This window comes from Bombus bifarius, unplaced genomic scaffold, assembly GCF_011952205.1.
Source record: "Bombus bifarius isolate JDL3187 unplaced genomic scaffold, Bbif_JDL3187 scf7180000007974, whole genome shotgun sequence".
NCBI lineage: Eukaryota > Metazoa > Arthropoda > Insecta > Hymenoptera > Apidae > Bombus > Bombus bifarius.
In genome coordinates, this window is record NW_022884360.1 from 3,415,613 (window position 1) to 3,437,976 (window position 22,364).

At 38.8% G+C, this 22,364-nt stretch overlaps 1 protein-coding gene across 6 annotated transcripts in view; it reads right to left on the reverse strand.

The window, feature by feature from the left end:
* LOC117217122 overlaps window positions 1–22,364 on the reverse strand; it is a 55,137-nt gene that overhangs the window by 22,115 nt on the left and 10,658 nt on the right. For 5 of the 6 annotated variants that reach the window (XM_033464475.1, XM_033464474.1, XM_033464472.1 and 2 more), the window contains 2 exons: window positions 22,263–22,327; window positions 750–991 (listed from right to left, as the gene is read on the reverse strand). In XM_033464475.1, coding sequence (XP_033320366.1) covers window positions 750–991; window positions 22,263–22,306 — 286 coding nt within the window. In that variant the 5' untranslated portion in view covers window positions 22,307–22,327. Of the gene's footprint in view, window positions 1–749; window positions 992–7,255; window positions 7,390–22,262; window positions 22,328–22,364 lie in introns of those variants that run through there. The other variant, XM_033464476.1, reaches the window with a different exon arrangement.

Consider the following 22,364-nt stretch of genomic DNA (forward strand, 5'->3'; position numbering starts at 1 on the left):
GAAATCACGTGGTTTCTCCACCAGCAGCCCTGACAAAATAACGTTTGGTTATGCAAGCCAACAAAAAAAAAAAAAAAAGAAAAAAAGGAAGAAAATGCCGTGTACGCTTAGAAAGCGAATCTGATTAATTGCGAAACTCACTGGTATTTTTATAGCAATTTTGGTTCTACGCACGAGTCGCGTATCAATGTTCCATCGAGTCGCGTGACTTCCTTCTCGTGCAGCTCGAAAGTAGAGCTATTTCAACGCAGCTGGCGTGTCGAGGCACGAGACAGACACTTTGAACATGTTCTCTAATCACCCATAGCTCGAATACTACGGTACATAGGACGTACATGTATTCGTACGACGCTTTTTACTTATTTTAACGAAAACGAAAAAAGAACAAAAGGGGAAAAAAGAGAAAAAATTGCGACCTACGCTTTTCATTTAAAAATATACCGGAAATCATTTCTAACCGTTGCGATAATTAAAGAACGTAACTGACGAAACCCGTGGCGAACCACCGGAAATAATAAAAAGTGTCTCGAAACGTAATATGATAGTATACGGGACAGGGAAGGGAGCGGGGAAGACAAGAAGCTTTCGAAATTTGCTAAAAACGAAGATAAACGAGCATGTAATCGATACGATCGAGATAACGAAAATCGAAAGAACGAAAGAGGAGAAGGAAGGAGTAAAATAGGAAAGAAATGGGGGCGAAGGGGAGGGCAGGAGGCAGGGAGAAGAGAAAAGAGGATAAAAGATACCTAAGGACGGACTTTCGTCGTCGGGTGTGAGGCCAATACTCGGTTCGGTGCTGCTGCCACAATCCCCAACACCTCCGCCGCTGCCACCTCCACTACCGTCGCCGCCACCGCCACCGCCACCGCCGCCGCCACCGCCACTGCCGACGCCGACGCCTCCACCACCTTCGCCCTCTGCTTCGTGCTCGTCGTACTCTGAGAGCACTTTGTCCAGCAGCTCGATCGATCGTTGTACATCGTCACCTCTGGAACAAACGTATCGTTCGATTCTATAGAGATCACGCATATGATCCGATCGTTTTAGATTCGAAACTTTCACGACGATTAAACGACTATATATTTGTTTTTGGTTCTTGGGTTTTCTACTCGAGTTCGTTTCTTCGGGACAGACGTGGAGCAGTTTCGGTAACCGGAAATATCGACGAGACGTCAGGACACAGGTAAAAACACGATAGAAACCCGAAGAACTAGAAATTTATGTTTACACAGATCTTATTAGGAAACAAGTTTGTACAAAGAAGTTTGTCTGGTTTTAATCTATAAATAGGAATTACTGGTGTAACTGACGTAACTATCTGTTGTGCGAAGAAGATGTTTACACAGCAATTGAATTCGAGTTTCGACATACGTTTTTTTAAACGCAGTCGTAATTTCTGTCGCATTTCTCATATAAAATTACTAATCTACTCACATCGGGCAGATATTATTATTGTTAATTTACTGGATACTTCAACTTTTATTTTTATTAATCCGATAAAAATGATATAATCTCATTTAAGTAAACGCATGTCACCTTCGTACGACCTCCGTGTTCTGCATCCATCCGCACAAAAACTGATTACCGCAGATTACGTCTCCCTCGAAACCATTAAAGCGCTGCCTGAACATTTTTTTTCATACAGCAATAAGTGTACCAGTAATTGGCATTTGTAAGTTGGAATCGGATAGCCGTTACAAAAAAACATGGAACGTGTCCAGCGATGCAAATATGTCCCCCGTTTCAGTTTTTTATCATATCAGAGTACTCGATCGCAGTTACAGAGAAACTTCTTCTATCATACCGTTGCCAAGTACAAATGTACTTGACAAATTTTCCAAATTTATCTTCTCGTAAGCGAACGAACAAATTCCACTGCATTTATTATTCTTATTTTCTTCTTATCTGTTCACGTAGAATCGGTCTATCCCAGCCGACTGTACCGCGATTGTTGTGGATACACGTTGCACGAAAATATGTAATCTGATACTTAACACTTTACTGACCGTTAGCGATTCAACAGCATACGCACGTCCGACCGGCAGTTCAGGCGCAGATTCTCCCTGGCGCCGACTCTGTTTCAGTTTAGACTCTCCGATACAATTCTTTTCGTTTATTGCGAACGGTAAGTTTTTCAAATTGGCATGAAACTGTGGGGGCTTACGAAGCAACGCAACTGACGCAACTGAGCGAGGTACCTTGGTACTAAATAACAAATTACTATTTAAATAATAAGAAAGATTGTCGGCGATAAAAAGCCGATTAATAGACTATCGGTCGGTACGCGTCGGCGACAAAAAATCGATTAATCGGCTATCGGTCGGTACGCGTCGACGATAAAAAGCCGATTAATCGGCTATCGGTCGGTAAAGTGTTAACACCGTTGCTACTACTTGCTCGGTTGTACGCCACGCTGCTGTCTATCAATTTTCATAACTAAACGTTTAATTAAATCGTGTCGAATTGCGACTCAAAGACACAAGAGAGGACACGAAGGGTTAGCGACGATGACGGAGACGTAGCCGGTAACGGCGACTGGTAATAGTGATAGTAATGGCAGAGAACGTAACGGCGACGTCAATGCCGACGTCGAGGTTGAGGTTGAGGAGGTCGGGGCGCTGAGCTTCGAGAAGGGAAGGAAAAGAACGAAGCCGACTAAAAGGGAGCGAGACTTGCCGCCAGTAGTGATGGGATCAAGTTCAATATGTACTTATTCTTTTAAGCTTTTTATCCTACGTATCTATTATGCTATGCATTTTGAAGTGCATTTTCATTATTAACATTATTAGCTTATGTCATCAGTATTTGAAATATTTGAAATATATTTTTAAAGCGGATTTGGACAATGTATATAGATTTTAAAAACAAACTTTATCATATGGTGATATCGTACGACAGCTCCGTTGAAATCATGCACAGTCTTTCTCTTTGTAATTTTCTAACTAATTCATTATTTCTATGAGATGCATATATTTTTAAGCGGTAGTGTGTAACTATAACATAAATTCACAGTAACTGCATTGCTATATAGAAGACTTAATTGCAAAGAAGATAGCAATTTTATCTTATTTATATATGTGGCACTTTCAGCCATACGCGCGCTTAGCTTTATGAGTCGGCTTAGGTAGCCAGTCTACACGAAATAATCGATCAGACTCGCGTTTCTTAGTCTTCTTTCTAGCGATGCACTGTACTTGAGCCCATCGCTAGTTGCCAGGAGCACGAAGGGTGGTAAGAGCGGCGGCAAGTGGGGTGGGAAGGGAAGAGCGCGTAGAGGTCAGGGGGAGTAAAGAGGAGTGGTAGGTGGTGGGTGGCGAGGGGAAAGAGCAAGAGGAATGAGCGAGAGAAATAGCGAGAGTAGCGAGAGTAGCGAGGGATGGTTGGCGAGGAAAGTTACAAGGCGGTACCTTGCGATATACCTCGCCGCGCGTACTGACGCAATGCGGTGGTCTTTGATTGGTCGAGTGGTAATCGCGATTGTTAATTACCGCAGAAACCTGACCATCGACAAACTTTGTCGTCGAAATGAATGAAGAAGAAGAAGAAAGACGCGCTTACTATTCCGACTAATCATCGATTCCCTGTTCTCTTTCGTACTCTTTAAGGTGCGTACGTGGCAAGTAAGTTGGAAGATCGACCAAGTACATTCGAATGGTCTGCAAGCATTTCGCAAAACAGTCGGTACAGTTTGAAAATATTAACACTTTACCGACCACTAGCGGTTCAACAGCATACGCACGTCCGACCGGCAGCTCAGGCGCAAATTCTCCCTGGCGCCGCCTTTGTTTCGGTTTAGGCTCTCCAAGACCATTCTTTTCGTTTATTGAGAACGTTAAGCTTTTCAAATTGGCATAAAACTGTGGGAGCTTACGAAGCAACGCAACTGACGCAACTGAGCGAGGTACCTTAGTACTAAATAACAGATTACTGCTCAAATAATAAGAAAGATTGTCGGCGACAAAAAGCCGATTAATAGGCTATCGGTCGGTACGCGTCGGCAACAAAAAGCCGATTAATAGGCTATCAGTCGGTACGCGTCGGCAACAAAAAGCCGATTAATAGGCTATCGGTCGGTAAACGTCGGCGACAAAAAACCGATTAATCGGTCGGTAAAATGTTAAGTTTAAAAACGACGAAGCTTATTTTTAAACATATCGCGCGTTGTTGGATCAAGACATTTCTCTGTGACGCTGCTTTCTATAACGTTAAGCCATACATCAGGCATGCGATGAATTCCATCAGCGAAAGATATTGGCTGATTGTCCTCAAACAAGATGCAACTGTCAGGGCATTGACAAAGGAGAACGTTCTGCAAAATTACCGCGTGACAACGTTGGGACACATGGTGCTTCTGCGACAAAAGACATCACGAGTCTTGGCTTGGATGTCTCACAGCTTATTCGCTAGACGTTACTCCTTCGGATTGCCTACCGGTTTCAGATCGATGCAACATGCCTTACCCGATGCTCACTTGCAATTAGTAAATGAGACAGAAACACGTCCTGACGACTGCATCTTGCCTGATAGATGGCTTAAAGTTATAGAACGCAACGAGAAATGCGGTTAAGCAATACGCTATATACAGGGTGGTTAGTAACTGGTGGTACAAGCGGAAATGGGGCGATTCTACGCGAAAAAAGAAGTCGAAAATATAGAATAAAAATTTTTTTTTTTTTTTTAATTTGTCCATCGAGACAACGATCTACAGTGAGATCCGTTATAACGAGACGTGATAAAGTGCACGCGTACCGAGCGAAAATTCAAAGTCGATTTTCTCGAAAACAAAGCCTCGAACGAAAAATTGTTATTCTATATTTTTGACTTCTTTTTTCACATAGAATCACCCCCTTTCCGCTTGCACCACCAGTTACCAAGCACCTTGCATATATCCTTTTTTTAAAATAAACTTTGAGTTTCACAGAAAATCAATGTCATGTTGATTTAATTTGTAAATTGTTCATTATTCGTCTTATTAATATTTTTGAAATGCTCGATACGACGATAGAAACATATATTTTGATATGGAATTGATATATAGCGTGTCTAACCTAAAAACCGCTGTTCTATAAAAAAAAAAGAAGGGAAATGTAATACATAGTAATTTATGTTTCTCATTCGTGACGGTCTACGTCCGTAATTTTGCAGAAGAAAGAAAAATTGAACAAAAATGTTTGGTAAAAACAAGTGCTTGGTAATGTGCAACAGTTATCGCAGATAGAAAAACCGTCTCGTAATTGCAACGTAACAACCACGCACGTCCCCCCATACCTTTTCTTCTCTGTCTCTATACTTTCCATTCTCTGTTCGTTCGCTCGTTATAAGCGCGCCAAGATCTATCCAACGATCGAATCGAAAGCCTGTGCCAGGGTTTGCGCGAATAAAGGAAGAGAAATTCCGTAGATACGACAGAAAAATAGCTGAATAAACAAGAGGGTGGGCGAATTCGAGAAAGACCGTTTTTCGAGAGTCTGTCCAAAGCAAAATCTTTTAATGGCGGAACAAAGACCAGAAATCCATTCCTCTTTTCTTTTTTCGTCTCGTTCCCCCCTTTGCTCTCCTCTCTCGTTCTCCTTGTTCCGCTTTTCAACGTTACGGCACGGAATACAGCAGCTCGTCGTCGGACTCGTTAACGTTTGATTCATAATTCAAGATCGTAATTGTTCGAGAGCTGCCGGAATAAAAATCGCGAGTTATTCTCTCTCTCTTTTTTCTTTCTTTCCCCCTCCCTTTTCTCTCTTCGCAGGATCGTTTCGACGAACAGCGCCCCGACGTACAACTTTACAGACTCGAATCGTTCCCCCCTTTTTTTTTTGCCAACGAATTACAACTGTAACATGGAATTTCGTGTAAGCGTCAGGTGACAATACACCGCGGAAATACGATGGAGAAACACGCTCCTCTTTTCTCTCTTTTCCTATAAGCGATTTTCAAGTGTTCGATATACCGCGTGGCTCGTAAATAACGATGTGTTCTAGCTGAATATACAGGATGTGCCGCATAATGTGGTCAGTAGTGAAACGACTAGAGGATGATCATACGTTTAAAAATAAGTGGAAAATGGATGGTTTTTGAAAATGGTGCGAGTCCATTTTCCTTTGTTTCGAATTGGGCTATTTACGTTTCCATTGATTGACAAATTCTGGCAACGTCTACTTAGCTTATTCGCGTCTCTATGTGCTTAAATATACAGGGTGGTTGGTAACTGGTGGTACAAGCGGAAAGGGGGTGATTCTGCGCGAAAAAAGAAGTCGAAAATATAGAATAACATTTTTTTTTTTAATTTTTCCATCGAGACAACGATCTATAGTGAGATCCGTTATAACGTACCGCACGCGTACCGAGCGAAAATTCAAAGTCTATTTTCTCGAAAACAAAGCCTCGAACGAAAAATTGTTATTCTATATTTTCGACTTCTTTTTTCGCGTAGAGTCACCCCCTTTCCGCTTGTACCACCAGTTACCAACTACCCTGTATGTAAATTCATTATGCAAATTGTCTCTTTTTTTTGGAAATGATCTAGACATTGAAATAAGCGGTTCAAATATAGAACCCTATTTCTATTCTCAAAGCTCTATTTCCGGGAGAGATAAGTTTAAACGCTTATCATACGCTTGATGAAACACGTTGAAATTCTATATTCTCGAAGATCGAACCGTAAACCACTCACTGTTAACTACGAGATATCTCGTAGTTTTCGATGCCGTGACAGGAATTTTATTCAGTAAAGCTACGTAGTGGTTTCTTTTTCATTTTCAAATTAGTGTAAATGCCATTTTAGTACTATATCTACAACTAATAAAATTTGCCTGGCAGTGAATGGGTTAAACGGTAAAGTTTTATTCCACATTTTGGATCTATTTTCGCATGTAGAATAACCTGTCTCTGATTACTTATTCATATTAACCCGATAATTAGCCAAGTTCGAATATTCTTCACACGTTTATCATATTTTCGAATTTTTTTAATTATACTTTTGCACATAGAACAATCCTCCAATCCGTTGACCAAATTATGCTGGACATGCTGCATATGTATTTGCAATCGGTCACGAAAGTCTGTACGTCTCCAATTTTGTGTAGCTGAATTAGCCAAAAAAGAATTCAACGATCTTTGCAACGGATTTGTTACAATTTTTCCGCTTACTTTACTTCGTTCTTTACACTGTACATTGAAAGCTCGTTTATCCTGTCACTATCAGTTGTTCGACTGCCATCACGATAGGTTTATAGCTTGTGTTTCTGTGTTTTATTACCTTCCGCAACAGTAGATTTTCATCGATCGCTTTTACTTTTGCCGCAGAGAGTTTCGAATATCGTCGTAAAATAATCTCGTCGACTTTCTACGATATCGAAGAACGCCAAGCCGGTTTAGACACACGATATACGCTTCCTTTCTTTCTGCACAGCCATCACAGAACTACACTACCGTGTATAAGTATTTGGACACTCGAAATCATTACAAACATACAGGATATCGCAAATTTTTTCCCGCAGAACTTTACCAGTATATTCTATAAGTAAACATAAGAAAAACCACTTATACACCGCACAGAAATAGAACGTCGGTTCATATTCTAATTCCATTTCAAAATGTGGTCCGTTATTACGAACGTAGGACTAACATCTACGGGCAATAGAATCTATCGCACGACTAATTTCCTGTTCATTTTCCTTAATTGGAACGGGTACGTCGAGAAACGTTTGTACCAACTTCTGACGTATATTAATTTGTGTTTAATAATATACCGATAATATGATAAACTTTTTTCACAAGTAAAAATCCTTTGGCTTAATATCTGGTGATGTCAGTGGCCAAGAAATTAATCCTCGTTGAAGATCGTTTAATCATTGCCTGATTGGTTAACCAAATCAACGACCTCTTTGGGTAAACCTTAGAATTTATGTAAACATATGGAATAATAGAGCGAAACACCAGTGGTTATTACATCGTTTCGCATTTTTGTTACAACTTTTTAGAAAACCACTTAAGAGCCTGTGTGCATATAACATTTTTCATTAATTTCGCTTATAGCATAATTGGCAAAGTTCCGCAGGAAAAACTGGGACACTCTGTATAAAATATGCTTTGCGTAAAGATCTTCGATACAATTTCCGTCTTTGATCGTATTTCAAGTAACCGCGTATACAGTAAGTAGATAAGTAGATTGGGAAAAACAATGTTTGATATTAACACTTTGACTGCCACGCCGAAATCGCATGTTTCGCTGAGGACGCCACGGGAGTATTTTTATTTTTCAAAGCATATAATGGAAAAATAATAATAAATTGATGATGTAAGACAACAATTCTTCCCCAATGGACCGTTCATCTTATTGGTGGTCACGGGTGACCACCGTGGCGCCGTGGTAACAGTTGATAGGGACATATAACAAGGATTTATTTATTTCAACAAACCATTCGCTTTCGTTATTTCGTCGCAGGCAAAACCTGTGGAATATATCGTTGAAACGTGTAGAAGATATTAGTAAACAGTATTATGATTATTCTTATGATTTCGACGAAACGTTCGGCTGAAATGGTACAGGTCTGCAAAGAAAATTATGTTTGCGATAAACCAATGGTAGTGGCAGATTACAAGAGAGGAAAATGTGCTGTAGATTTATCAGATCGAATGATAGCATATTCTACAGCACATAGAAGAACCCTCGAGTGGTATATAAAATTAGCTTTAGAGTTATTGTTAGATACATCAATTTCAAACGCGATGATACTCTATAAACAAGCAACAAAACTAAAAATCAAGTTATCAGATTTTAGAATGGCACTCGCAATGCACCTCACACAGTGCCATTCGCCAGAGCCGTCAAATATACTTATTCGACAAAGATTGCGACACGAAATGCTGAAGAAAGAAGGGCAAGCGTACCTGGCACGAAAATTTTGCAGAGAGTGGTATGAAAAAAATGTTAAACAGTTAGGATGAAAAATTGCTATGAATCGGACCAAAAAGGTGATCACCTATCGTCCAGATTGTATCGATGAGCCACATTTATGTTTAAAGTGTTTTAACACAGTGCACCGTTAGATGCAAGATTTCTTCTCATTTTGTTTTATTGATGTTCTAATAAAAATGTTTAATTGTTCAATGGGGCACTTTCTATTTATCTCAGTATCTTCTATTTATCGGTTATATTCAAAATGCCCTAACTGTCAATTTTCATTCAATTCTAATACAATTTAAATACAATTTTTACTAAGTTAAACTGTTCAATGTGAAGATATGTTCAATGTTAGGACGACTTTTCTGTTGCTAAACGAAAAAGAGAGATTAAACTTTGGATCGATGCGATCAAAAGCGACAAATTGTCTTGGAATACACATGTAATTAAAACATGTGTTTCCAGCCATAATCTAAAAGTTTATGTACAGGGTGGTTGATAACTGATGGTACAAGTGGAAAGGAGGCGATTCTACGCGGAAAAAAAGTCGAAAATACACAATAAAAATTTTTTTTTTTTAAATGTTTCCATCGAAACAACGATCTACAGTGAGATCCGTTATAACGTAACGTGATAAAGTGCACGCGTACCGAGCGAAAATTCAAAGTCGATTTTCTCGAAAACAAAGCCTCGAACGAAAAATTTCTATTCTATATTTTCGACTTCTTTTTTCGCGTAGAATCACCCCCTTTCCGCTTGTACCACCAGTTACCAACCACCCTGTAGATTTGATCGAGCGTCAACTATTTATTAGACACAATGATGGAATTTAATCGGTGCAAGTGTATTTTTTGTTTCAATTTAAATTCAACAGAACGTTTCATCTCAGTTTGTGACAAAATGTAGAGAATTAAAAATAAAGAAGTATCCTTCCATAAATAATATTGAAAATATAATATAAATATTTGATTTTTTATCGGATAATATCGAGCGTCCAAATAATTATCTACGATAATGTATAATACGTCTCTGCTTTACGTTTTACGCTATTCTTTGAAAATACACAGAAACTTTACTTACTTTTCGTAGAACATAAATTAGTTACGTAATTGCAAACAGAAAGGTTTCAGGAAGATTTTAACCTTTGTTAGACTTATCGTATTAGGTTGGCAACTAAGCGATTGCGGATTTTGTCATTAGGTGGTAATGACCATCTTCTAATGTCATTATCATCTAATGATAAAATTATCATTGCCATCTAATGACAAAATCCGCAATCACTTAATTGCCAACCCAATAGAATATCACGACAGGAGAAAATTTGTTTTTAAAAATTAATATGCGATAAGAAGATTGGCATCTATAAGCGTCGAGTATTACAGAGCCGTTTTTCGTTTCAAGATTTCTTTGTAGCCGATTTGTCTGCGTAACGAGCTGTAGATAACATAGAGAAGGGCACGCTTCGTTGATTTCAATGACCTTCGAACATGTTATAAAGCAGAATATTTTGTTGAACAATATTTCCTCGAAACGTGTTACCGTCGCTCGGCTTTACTTTTCGAGGCATTCGTAAAACTGGTTTTCCTACTTTTTCGCTTCGTTCGGTTTACGTTGGATTTGAAATTATTTCCGTCGATGAAGTGAAACGAATCGAATGGAACAATTACAATTACCGAAGAGAATCCTGAAAATTTTAGATTGTAATATTATCGTGATTTATTTCAACTATAACATTTAAAACCATTTAATACTCGGATAAGTCAGGCATTTAATTTTAATATGCCATTGATAAAATTGCAAATAAATAGTTAACATTTCACTGGATATGCAAAACATCTACTAATGCAAAAGAGAATATTACAAGTATCGTTTCTAATCATTTATCCAGTCATCGAGCCATTAATTCATATATTCTTAGCAGTAATCAGAGTGTTATTAATAAAAATCCACTGAAATGCTCATATACACGTACACGTTTGAAATTTGTATTTAGCGTAATTCGTTTGAGATAAAAATAACATATAACCGTATGAGTTGATTCCAACTTTTTGCACATCAACTTCATACGTGCTCGTATTAGAGCGTATGTATACCACAGAAAAAGCTACGTCAAACTACCTAAACAACTTTCACGGACAACCGTTGCTCTGGTGGTAATTGCGACTATGATTAACCGCTCCGTAATCTCGTTCCAGATTAATATTTCACTCAAACGTACCTATTATTTGTATGAAAGATAAATTGTCTTCCGTATCACAGCTGTCCACGTTCTTATTAAATGAAAATACTGCGGATCCAGAATTAATACGTGACGTGTTCTAGTAGAAAAATTAAACTTGCGAAAAAATCGATTTTCACCCTTTCACCTTCATGTTTTATAAACAAAGGTACGCTGTTTGCAACGATAGCGAACCCAATTTTCTACGATACTTGACACTTTACCGACCGATAGCAGTTCAACAGTATACGCACGTTCGACCGGCAGCTCAGGCGCAAATTCTCCCTGGCGCCGCCTCTGTTTCGGTTTAGGCTCTCCAAGACCATTCTTTTCGTTTATTGAGAACGTTAAGTTTTTCAAATTGGCATAAAACTGTGGGGCTTACGAAGCAACGCAACTGACGCAACTGAGCGAGGTACCTTAGCACTAAATAACAAATTACTGTTCAAATAATGAGAAAGATTGTCGGCGATAAAAAGCCGATTAATAGGCTATCGGTCGGTAAGCGTCGGCGACAAAAAGCCGATTAATCGGCTATCGATCGGTAAGCGTCGGCGACAAAAAACCGATTAATCGGCTATCGGTCGGCAAAGTGTTGAAACTTTCATGTACGACAATGAATATTCATAATGAAAATAGGCAACGACGTGTTACGTTAATGCAAATTACGATACACCTTTAATCGGTTGTATGCGCAGGCTTCGTTGCTGAAAAATGAAACATGAACCACACGTGTTGTGTAGATACTCTCAGCAAGCTCAAATGAAATACGTAACACAGCTGAAAAGAAAACGGATAAACGCGTTATGGGGTGCGTAACTTTAAACGCGTTTATCTGGAAATGTCGTTTACGCGCGTCAATCTCTTTTCACCGGAGTACGTCGCATACGAAGATCACAGGAGGGAGAGATAACGAGTACATTGATTTATTGATTTAAAACTCGCTCTACAATTCGTTCTAATCAACACTCTTTCACAAAAGGTGGAAACCAATTCAACGATTCGATTGGAACTCGTTCGCCAATTAGCAACGGTACTAGACGGTGCTAGAGCAAATTCTCTCTAATCAGCTTTCTAACGATGAAATTGTTTTCGCAAACAGAGAAATTAGCGAAAAGCCGAATGAGATATTCGGTAAACGAGTCGCTTCTCTTTATCCTCGCCCACTGCGTCTCTTTCCCGAACGATTGTCAGGAATTTCATGGAAAAAGCAGCTCGATCTACGAATGGAACTCGTTGCTGGATTACCTCCCAATTAGAATTGTTTACGCAGCCAGTTAGGTGGCAATCGTGCCTGTTCCCATCGAAACGACATTCAACTTCGCCGATGTAAATTCAGCCTGGCGCGTGTCCCCGTGTCATTAACCTTTCTCACGAATCAATGTTCCTGCTGCATCGTTTAATCGTACTTGCCTCCATTCCGTTTATTCGAGTGGATGCAACCGAAGGAAAATTATTTTACCTTTTCCGCTTGTTGCTACGCGTGCGGCTCGAATGGCTTGTGGAAATTGCACGAGGCAACGCGAACCGAGGGACTGAAACGAACAGAAGGAGTACACAGAGAAATCTGACTGTCACCGACCAGAGTTTCTGCTTGCAAAACGTCTTTCATCATCTTCCTCCTCTGCTTATCGCTCCGAGAAACGATAAAGGATATTGCTTTTATCGTGTACGGAGGTTGTTACATAGTATCGCGCACGCAGTTCTTCAGTAAAGTATCGAGACATTTGGAAGAGAATTTTTTTACGTATATATCAGGTTCATTATAAGAGACGCTTCTCTTTTATTTCCGCTCAGTGTAACTTTGTCTTGTGAAGTCGGTTCCCGTTTGAACTTCTGTATTTGCGTATGCGTATTTGGCATAGTTGCCACAACCGCTTAATCTGACCAAAGGACGCTAGTTCGCATGTGTTCGGATGCTTTCGCCAGACACTGTATATTTGCAATAATTTGAAAGCGTTCTAATGCTACGATTATGAACAGAAAGGGACGACGAAGTGGAAGGAGAAGCAAGCGGAGAGGAAACGGAGAGTCGGTTGTTCCGCCGCGTGTTGTTTCATTTAGGTAATTCAGCGAATCGATGAGTATCGAGTGGCGCGCAGCCGTTTTCGAATATGGGTCAGTGGTCGATACGCATGTCCTGTGTCGCGCACCTATCTACGCAGTATGGACGTCCATAGAGTACGTACGTATGTGCTATATATATAGGGAACAGGAGCGTTCAAAAGTATTTGGATATTTTGGTTAATTTTTTAGCAACCATATCATAACGACGAATTAACGCGTTAACTTCACGGTTTATGGACATCGAGAAAGCATTTGACAAAATAAACCACGAAAGTCTACCTCAATCAATCAGAAAACAATTCCCGGAGCAGATATACCATTTAATTAAATCTTATTTAAGCAGCAGAACCTTCGTGGTAAAAATTAAAGACACATACTCTGAAGTTAAAGACATCAAGGCAGGGGTTCCGCAAGGAAGCGTCTTAGGACCAATTCTATACACACTATACACGGCCAACATACCAACAACTACTAATAGCAAAATACTGACATTCGCGGATGACACAGCTGTACTAGTCAGGCACACTGACCCTGCAACAGCAGTCACATTACTACAAGAACATATCACAAATATAGAAAAGTGGCTTCGAGTTAAACAAATTAAGGCAAACCCCGATAAATGCAACCACATTACATTCACACTGCGAAAACAGATACCACCAAACATTGCATTGAACGGCACGCACATAATACAAACAAGGCAAGTCAAATACCTAGGACTCCACTTAGATACGCGATTCACATGGAAACAGCATATTAAATCTATAATAGACAAAATACAGATAGCAAGGAGACAAATGTATTGGTTAACAAGTCGAAAATCCAAACTAAGCATAGAAAACAAACTAAAAATATACAAAACGATCATAAAACCAATTTGGACGTACGGAATACCACTTTGGGGAACAGCAGCAATGAGCCATATAAGCAAAATAGAGACAATCCAAGCTAAAATTCTTAGATCAATTGTAAACGCCCCATGGTACGTTAGAAACGAGGACATACGGAAAGACCTTGGAATACCATCGGTCAAGGAAGAGATTAGCAGATTCTCAAGAAGGTACAGAGAAAAAATAGCAACGCACCCGAACCGGCTGGCAGCGGAAACGATCAACACAACCATAGAAAGAAGACTAAAAAGGAAACACCCAGTAGATCTCACAAAGGATATATCCTAACAAACACGAAGATGGTACCCCATTGGGGGTAGCCACCCACATGATAATCAAACAGCTAAAAAATTCTACCAAATGTCCAAATTAGACAAATTGTGAATGTGAAATATTAAATAAAAAAAAATAAAAAAAAAACTTCACGGTTGACCGAAGGAGACGAAATCGCGAGATCCTTCAGTATGACTGGAAATTTCTTCTTTTGCTAACCCAATTTCGGTTTAATCATGCAGTTTAAGCAAAATTCCGTTGCAATAAATTCTACTGTACATTCTATCGCAAATAAGCAAACGTCCGCGTATTTCTGAATCACACTGTACCTACGCACGTACGTATGTAGATACACGTGTACTTACGATACGGATGATTACTTGATAAGCACGTATCGTGTTACCTAACCGCCTTAACGACACGCGTGACAAAGCTAAACAATATATGTACGGATACATGTAATCAAAACACGTAGAATAAGCCTGATGTATCCCTTTATTCCTGCATCAAAGATTAACCTATATATAGTGGCTCACGAAAGTATTCGAACGCTTGCATATGCACACTTGAACGGCCGAAATAATGTACATTAAAGTAATTTGCTTAGACAAGCAGATGTCAGTAGGAAGATGGAAGTCTTAAGATTATATCAGTAAAATTTGAAAAGGATTGTAAGTGACTGACAAAAGTATTTGAACGCTACATATATTATTCAATTATTTGATATCGATATTTTGTTGGACCAACTTTAGCAGCAATAGTGTGTCTCAATCGACGTACCATACTGTAAACCAATGATTTTGCAAAAACTACACTCAACGGAGTTCCATATTTTTATAATTTTATCTTTCAATACTTGCTTTCAGATTATCTGAAATTTATTTCATCTTCTTCCGATTTCAGCCCATAAATTTTCAATAGGATTTACGTCTGGACTTTGCGGTGAAGTAATTAACACGTGTGGTGTGTTATATACGATCCATTCTTTCACATTTCTAGCAGTATGTTTAGGATCATTATCTTGTTGGAAGTGGAAATCTTCCAATAATCCTAATTTACGGGCAATTTCTTCAAGGTTATTTTTTAAAATATTAAAATATTGATATTTATCAAGTGTTCCATCAATAAATATCAAATTTCCAGTGCCACCGGCAGCCATGCACCCCACACAATGACCGATCCACCTTCGTGTTTCACTGTTTGATGTAAATGACGAATTTCCAATTCCGTATTTGGTTTTCTCCACACATAATTTTGACCACCCGAGCCAAAAATGTTAAATTTTGACTCGTCCGAAAAGATGACCGTTCCAAAAAAAATTATCTTTATTAATATAGGTTTTTGCAGAAGTCAATCTTTTTTTATGATTTACCGCATTAACATATGGCTTCTTCCACGGTACTCTCCATGAAAATCACTGTTTCGTAAGATTCGTCGACATAATTCCGGGTGAACTTCTTTATAAAACATATCAGCTACCATACTTGCGAGTTGAGGAGCGGATGTACTAGGATTTTTTTTAATTCGCCAATGATAACTTTCTCCTCTCTTCCAGTCAATTTCTTTGGTCGACCTATCGAGCTTTGTTTGCAAGTGTTCCCTCGTTCTTTGACTTTTTTATGTTGTAATGTATCGTTCACTTACTTCTGTTCACAATTCCGGCAATCTCGTTATATGATTTGCCATCCACATGTAATCGGAATATTATTTCTCTTCCGCACTTTTCTTCCAGACTTTTTGATATTCATTTTAAACACTACTGTGCACACTTTTACGTTACTGTTACTGGAACGATATCCTAAGATCAAGCGAACGTACCAATATTTTCATTTAGCAATGATGTTTACATTCGGTGCAAAGGAAGATGAAAACCTATCAACAGTGTTACAGCGTTAGAATACTTTTGTGAGACACTTGTCATGAATGTTTCTAATAAACGTATCCTAACTCCTGTCTATATTATTCAATCGTTTTCAAATTTTACTCGTGTAATCTTGAGACTTTCCCATCACTATAGATACCAAATTGTTTTAACAAATTAGTTTAGTGCATCTCATTTTATTAACTGAAATTTGTAAGTGCAAGCGTTCGAATACTTTCGTGAGCCACTGTACATGTAGTTAAAACACGTTAGCATCAGCCTGATGTATCCCTTTATTCCTGCATCAAAGATTAGCATATATATTAATATATAATATATAATAATAGGAATATACGTATATTGGCTAACGAAAGCATTTGGATATTTACCATAGAAGATTTTTATATTCCTATGTATATATTAGATAAATCGTACGATTTGGAAAATTCATTAGTTCCGTAACGAGACACGACGACCGTGATTCTCTTATGTCTGAAACCCATCTGAAGATGTAGAAGAAACATACCAATCGTCAAAATGACAAAATGTTAGTTACACACATTTAATCATGGACCCTATAACAACTAACCCATAAAACAACTCTTACGTTATATAATTACCAAATTAGCAAACCATAATTCTATTTTAGGAGTTCACAATTATTTTGGAGAAACCACTTCCAAATCACTTTGACGTTGGTCGTGTTGGTTATCACTATCGAATAAGCTCGCTAAGTTAAATAAGTTAAAAAAGGAAACATTAGAAAACAAGAGAAATAAGAAACGAAATATACTCGACAGAAACGAAGCTTACTTTCTTAAATTAAAATCTTCGAACTGAAGCAAAGCTCAATTTCAGATAATCGAGGGTTGGTAATTTTCTGCATAACTTGGCCAAGTTATTTCAAGCGTATTATACGTTGTAAGTGTTAAATATGGACTCGCTGAAACTGAATATTCAAGTTTAATAACACAGGATACTATTGTAATCGCTGCGAAATATATACTTGTACTAAATATATTGTAACTTCTATACGTATACATATTCAGATGTGCTTCAAACTTTACCAATATAATCACGATAGTCGAGTGTCATAACAGTGCTCGTGAAATTTCAAAACGTTTCAAATTTCAAAACACAGATAATATAGTTACACAATGCGTCTGCACATACAGCTGTTCCAGTACTTTCGTCAGCCTGTGTACGACTACAAATGTTGCCACTACAGAAACATCGAATCTAGGGGAAACTGAACTTCTCATTTATCAAGGTGAACTCGATACACAGAGTTTTGTCACCAATACCGACGCGAGTTTAATCTACCCGACGGAAAACTAATAGAGTAGAACGATAGTGCGAATCGGGTTCATCGACCTAAATCGCCATATCGATCGATTAAAAGGATGCGCGATGGATGTGCGGTTCTTCGCGAGTATAGAAGCATGGGTGGGGTATGGGTGTGTCGGTCATACTTCGGTTTATTATTAATCGTTAGCCCGTTATGTGCGTCGGTTACTTACTATTACCAACACATTTGATTTACTGTATTGTCTCGGGGACTAGATAGTCATAGCTCGTAATCGCAATTGTATATAACGGGTATCCGAAAAGGATTATAGGGAAATATAGAATAACGTATCTTTTGCTTTGAAGCCTTGCGTTCGAGTAAATTCAGTTTAAAGAAATAATTCTTGACTAAACATTCGTTCTATTTTCTTAACGAAAACCGGAAACGAAACCTTCAAGGGGAAATATTTATTTTACATTGTCCACTTATTTTTGCACCTAGAAAACTCCCTGTTTATTGTCTACTAGTATCCAATTTGCACTAGCACACTTGGCAAATTTTCAAACTGAACTTTTCCAGAAACCTGGCTTCGTTTGAAAAAATCGTAACCTGTATTTTCGATTCACTCTCCGCCTCTCTTAAAACGAAATCGCTCCATTGTCGAATTACCATTACTAGAAGTAGATTACTAAAATTAGATTACTACAATTTTTCTTCCATACTTTCCATCTACTTTCTCACGTAGAGTCAATTTCACAATTGTACCATGATTACTAGGACACCCGATATAAACGCGGTAGAGTGGAACAAAGCACCACATAAATCGTGTTGTACGATAGTTGCCCGTGGCTCAATGGTGAAACGTTTTGATGAGGAACAAAGTATAATATCGACTCGACCGAAATCCTTGATCGAACCTCGATGCTTTAAGATAATTTTACATCGTAGTTGACCTGCTAAATATTGGGTTGGCAACTAAGCGATTGCGGATTTGCCATTACTACTGTTGAAAATTGTGGATCTTTGAAGCCGAAATAATGTTATAGGAACACTAAATTTATACCGAGGATTAATATTAAAATAATGATATATTTATTTCATGAACGATTCCTTATATATTCATCGATACACACTTGCACGCGTCTCAGCACTTTCTTCCATATCCGACTGTTAACCGACTGAACAGTTTACATTCCTTTGTTTTCGAGACGCTGCGGACACACATACTTCCACACACTGATATTCACATACAAGTATCTCCACTACGCATTTAACCCAGTCCAGCACAGAAAATTATACATATTTCAAGAACCACCTAATGACAAAATCCGCAATCACTTAGTTGCCAACCCAATATATGTATGCAGGATCGAGATCGATATTTCTCGGGCGAAATAACTTTCAATTAATTCGTCGGATGTAATAAGATCGTAAGCAGCCCTTCCGGCAACCAAGCAAACGACGTTAACGCGTCGGCTAATGACTTAATCGCATTCAGACCTAACTGGTGAAACTCTCCATCGGATTATCCTGTGGTTCGTCTCGAAGATTACCTTTTCCTTACGCTTATACCTTTTTTGTCATGGAATATGTTAAATTGCCGAACACTCAATCATATTTCATGCCATTTGTATAATCGAATAACATTGTATCTTATTCTGATCTTTAGCCTAACGTACATGTTTTTCCAAAATAATAAATACGCGATAAAGTTAAATTCTTTCCTAAAGATAAAGCTAAATAATCACGTGAAATCTCATGAAATGACCGAATATTAATTCGGCTTCCTGTATATAAGATTGTAAATTGTAGATTGATTATAGATTATAGAGATGTGACGTTGAAACCTATAGAACCGTTCTTATGTTGATGCTATTAATTTCAAAGACGAAACGTCGCGGGTTCGCTGGTCCTCGGAGAGCCGCCGTCTATGCCTATAATTACCGTATACGGTGGTGAGAAGGATATACGAGTTCCGAGGATGGACGTAACATTAACTGTGAAGCTTTCCAAGATAATGCAATTGCTGGTGTCTGACAGGATTTTCAGTGCTGTCAATTATCGAATAAAGTGACATCGGCTCTACCTAACGTAAGTACATATACACATACACTTGGAAAGGTCGTTGCACGCTCTGTACACGCTGCCTTCTATTTCCTACGGATTCAGTTAATAAAACCTGCGAGATAAGTGGTTTCGATTTAAAAATAACATTCAATACTCAATATAATGTGATGTATTAAGGAATTCGAGATCTTTCATTGATCCGAGATATTATATCTCGCTGTCTGTATTCTTAAACGATTCGATTCGAGAGTGCAATTATCCACCGTTACCTATTATAATATAAGAACAAAGCAAATGATATCAATACCGAAGCATCGTTCTTTTTTCTTCTTTCTTTTCTTTTTTTTTTTTGTTTTGTTTTCTTTACGAGAATACATTCGTTCCAGTCGATAGATAGAATTTCCCCGTTCGGTTTCGAATCAAAGACTACTCTTTTTTTTTTTTTTTTTAACCTCTGGCATCTTCTTCGCTCGTTTTCTCATCGTATTATCATCTTCTCCTCTGCCTGCGCCCTTCCTTTCTCCTTGTTGTTTGTCTATTTATTCACCGAGCTGGAGAATACCTTTCGCGGATCGATAAATGGCAGAGCCGATTTGCAAGACCGACTTACAACGGTAACTGACCGGCTATGAAAGGAGCCTAACGAGCGGATACGTATCCATCTCGGTCATAGATGCTACGCAATATCAGTACGTAGAACGCGACTAGAAAAGTTATTCACCCCGAATCGATCCGGCCGATTGTCGAGTCGATGAAAGCTGCCCTATAAGTAGTTAATTGGTCTGCTGCCGATACAGCTACTCTCCTTCACTCTGTTCCTCGTACTCGCTTGCTATTCTCCATCCCGTTTCCATTCTCATTTTCGCTTCTTCTCCGCAACCAGCGCCAGCAGCAATAACTGATAATTAATCCGCGCGGTGGCGCCGTCTATCAATAGAATTGCGAAAAGACAAACACACCCTCCACTCTTCCACCACGTTATTCTCCTTCCTCTCTTCTAGGTTAAAACCTTTTTCCCTCGAAATACGCTGTAATCTAACATTCCGTGAAACTAACGAGATTCTCCTCCCGTTTCTTCTCTCCACTTTCTTTTCTTACGTTAAATTTCTTTTCCCTGAAAAATGCATTACGATGTAATCTGTTCAGAGATTAACAAGCAGTTCTTTCCTACGTATGTATGATTTGCGTGAATGGGATCGCTTGTTACTATTATTTCCTGTTTCGCCTTTTATTCTCCTTATACGTGTCACTGGAAGTGAAATCTTGGCAGTTCCTTTCCTTTTAGTTTAGTTCACGCAGAAGCATCGCGTTCCTCCATCATAATTATCGCGATCTCATAGATTCGAAAACGTAGATAAAAAGAATCAAAGTAGGGATCTGTTTTACCCATGGAGAAGTCAATTATAGTGAATTATTTACTTTGCATATCTTCTGCCATATATTCCTGCATCTTTACATTTCCTGCGTCTGATTGCGTAAACATGCACGGTCTAGCGATAATAGAGGCCAGATAATCGATGCAGTAAGAATAAGCTGGATGAAAAACGAAATTTCGTTATTTTTTGTTTCTTAGAAAATCAATAACGTGACAAGTTGCCAATTAATTGCGAGGCAAAATAACGCTTACGACGTAAATTTCCCTAGGCGCGCTTCTCGATTATTCATAATTAGAATCACGACGGAGCATCCAATCGAGACTGTCTCTGATAAAAGATGCTCGAGCTCGAAGTCTGACAAGGCTGAAATCTTCTGCCTTGTTCATCGAGTCTGAAAGGTAGAGTGGCCGAGAGTACCGAGTATACATATCGATTTCGCAGTCGAAAGAACTCGCCTATTACTGCTCGTGCCGCTTTGCCATCCAGATTTCTTTCCGCGTTTCGAATCGATCGAAGGCCAATGTCGATGTCAAGCCGATACTTTGACTCCTTTCCTCTTTTTCTTCCACTCTTTTTCTTCGACTCGATTGACAACGTGAAACGACAGAGGGCAACTTCAGTAACTGGAATCTCACGGGAAAAGCTAAAATGTGACTGCTTCCTCGAACTTCTCGAGTAAGAAATTTAACGAACAAAAACCACTTAAAAAACTTTGTACGACGATTAATAGTTTGAAATTTGTCCTACACGTGCCTCGTTTAAAATCATTGATTTTTTTAAGGTATCTGCACCGTGACGATGATATCTGGTAAAAGTAAAACACTCTGAGATTCGAAAAGTCATATTCCTCGCGCGTATCCGAGATTCTCTCTCCGGAAAGAAATTTCTTGGCTGTGTGTACTTTCTACGGGCGCACGCCAGCGCGCGAACAATTCGGAAATACAGAGAACGACAACTTCGCATTATGCCGTACTGCATTTTGGACATTACTTTTATTCCAGGCGGAGATTACATTTTTCTTGAAAAAATAAAACGAAATGTTTCTTCGCATCGATTTTCAAACATCAGTGTTTTAACAACTTTGTAGATAAGGCGGATATTTGGATGATCTCGTTTAGCTGAGACACCCTGTATACCTTAAAGAAAGAAGAATAAAGGCTGGATAGACGAAGGCTTTCTCAAATTATTATTACAAAGGCTCGAGTTATGGCGATCCGAATATCGCGATTGATTTATCGAATATGAAGGAAAGTAAAAGCCGCACGAAACAAGTTTTCATCCTTATTCCCGGCCATTTGTCTTACAAAGAGTTCTACTTACTCTGGAGCAGGATTTCTCCAGCGTTGCGTTCCAGTCCACGCCATCGGGCATTGATCGCCCCCGACCTGGAACAAACAACAGTTCTGTGAATTTTCGTCGATC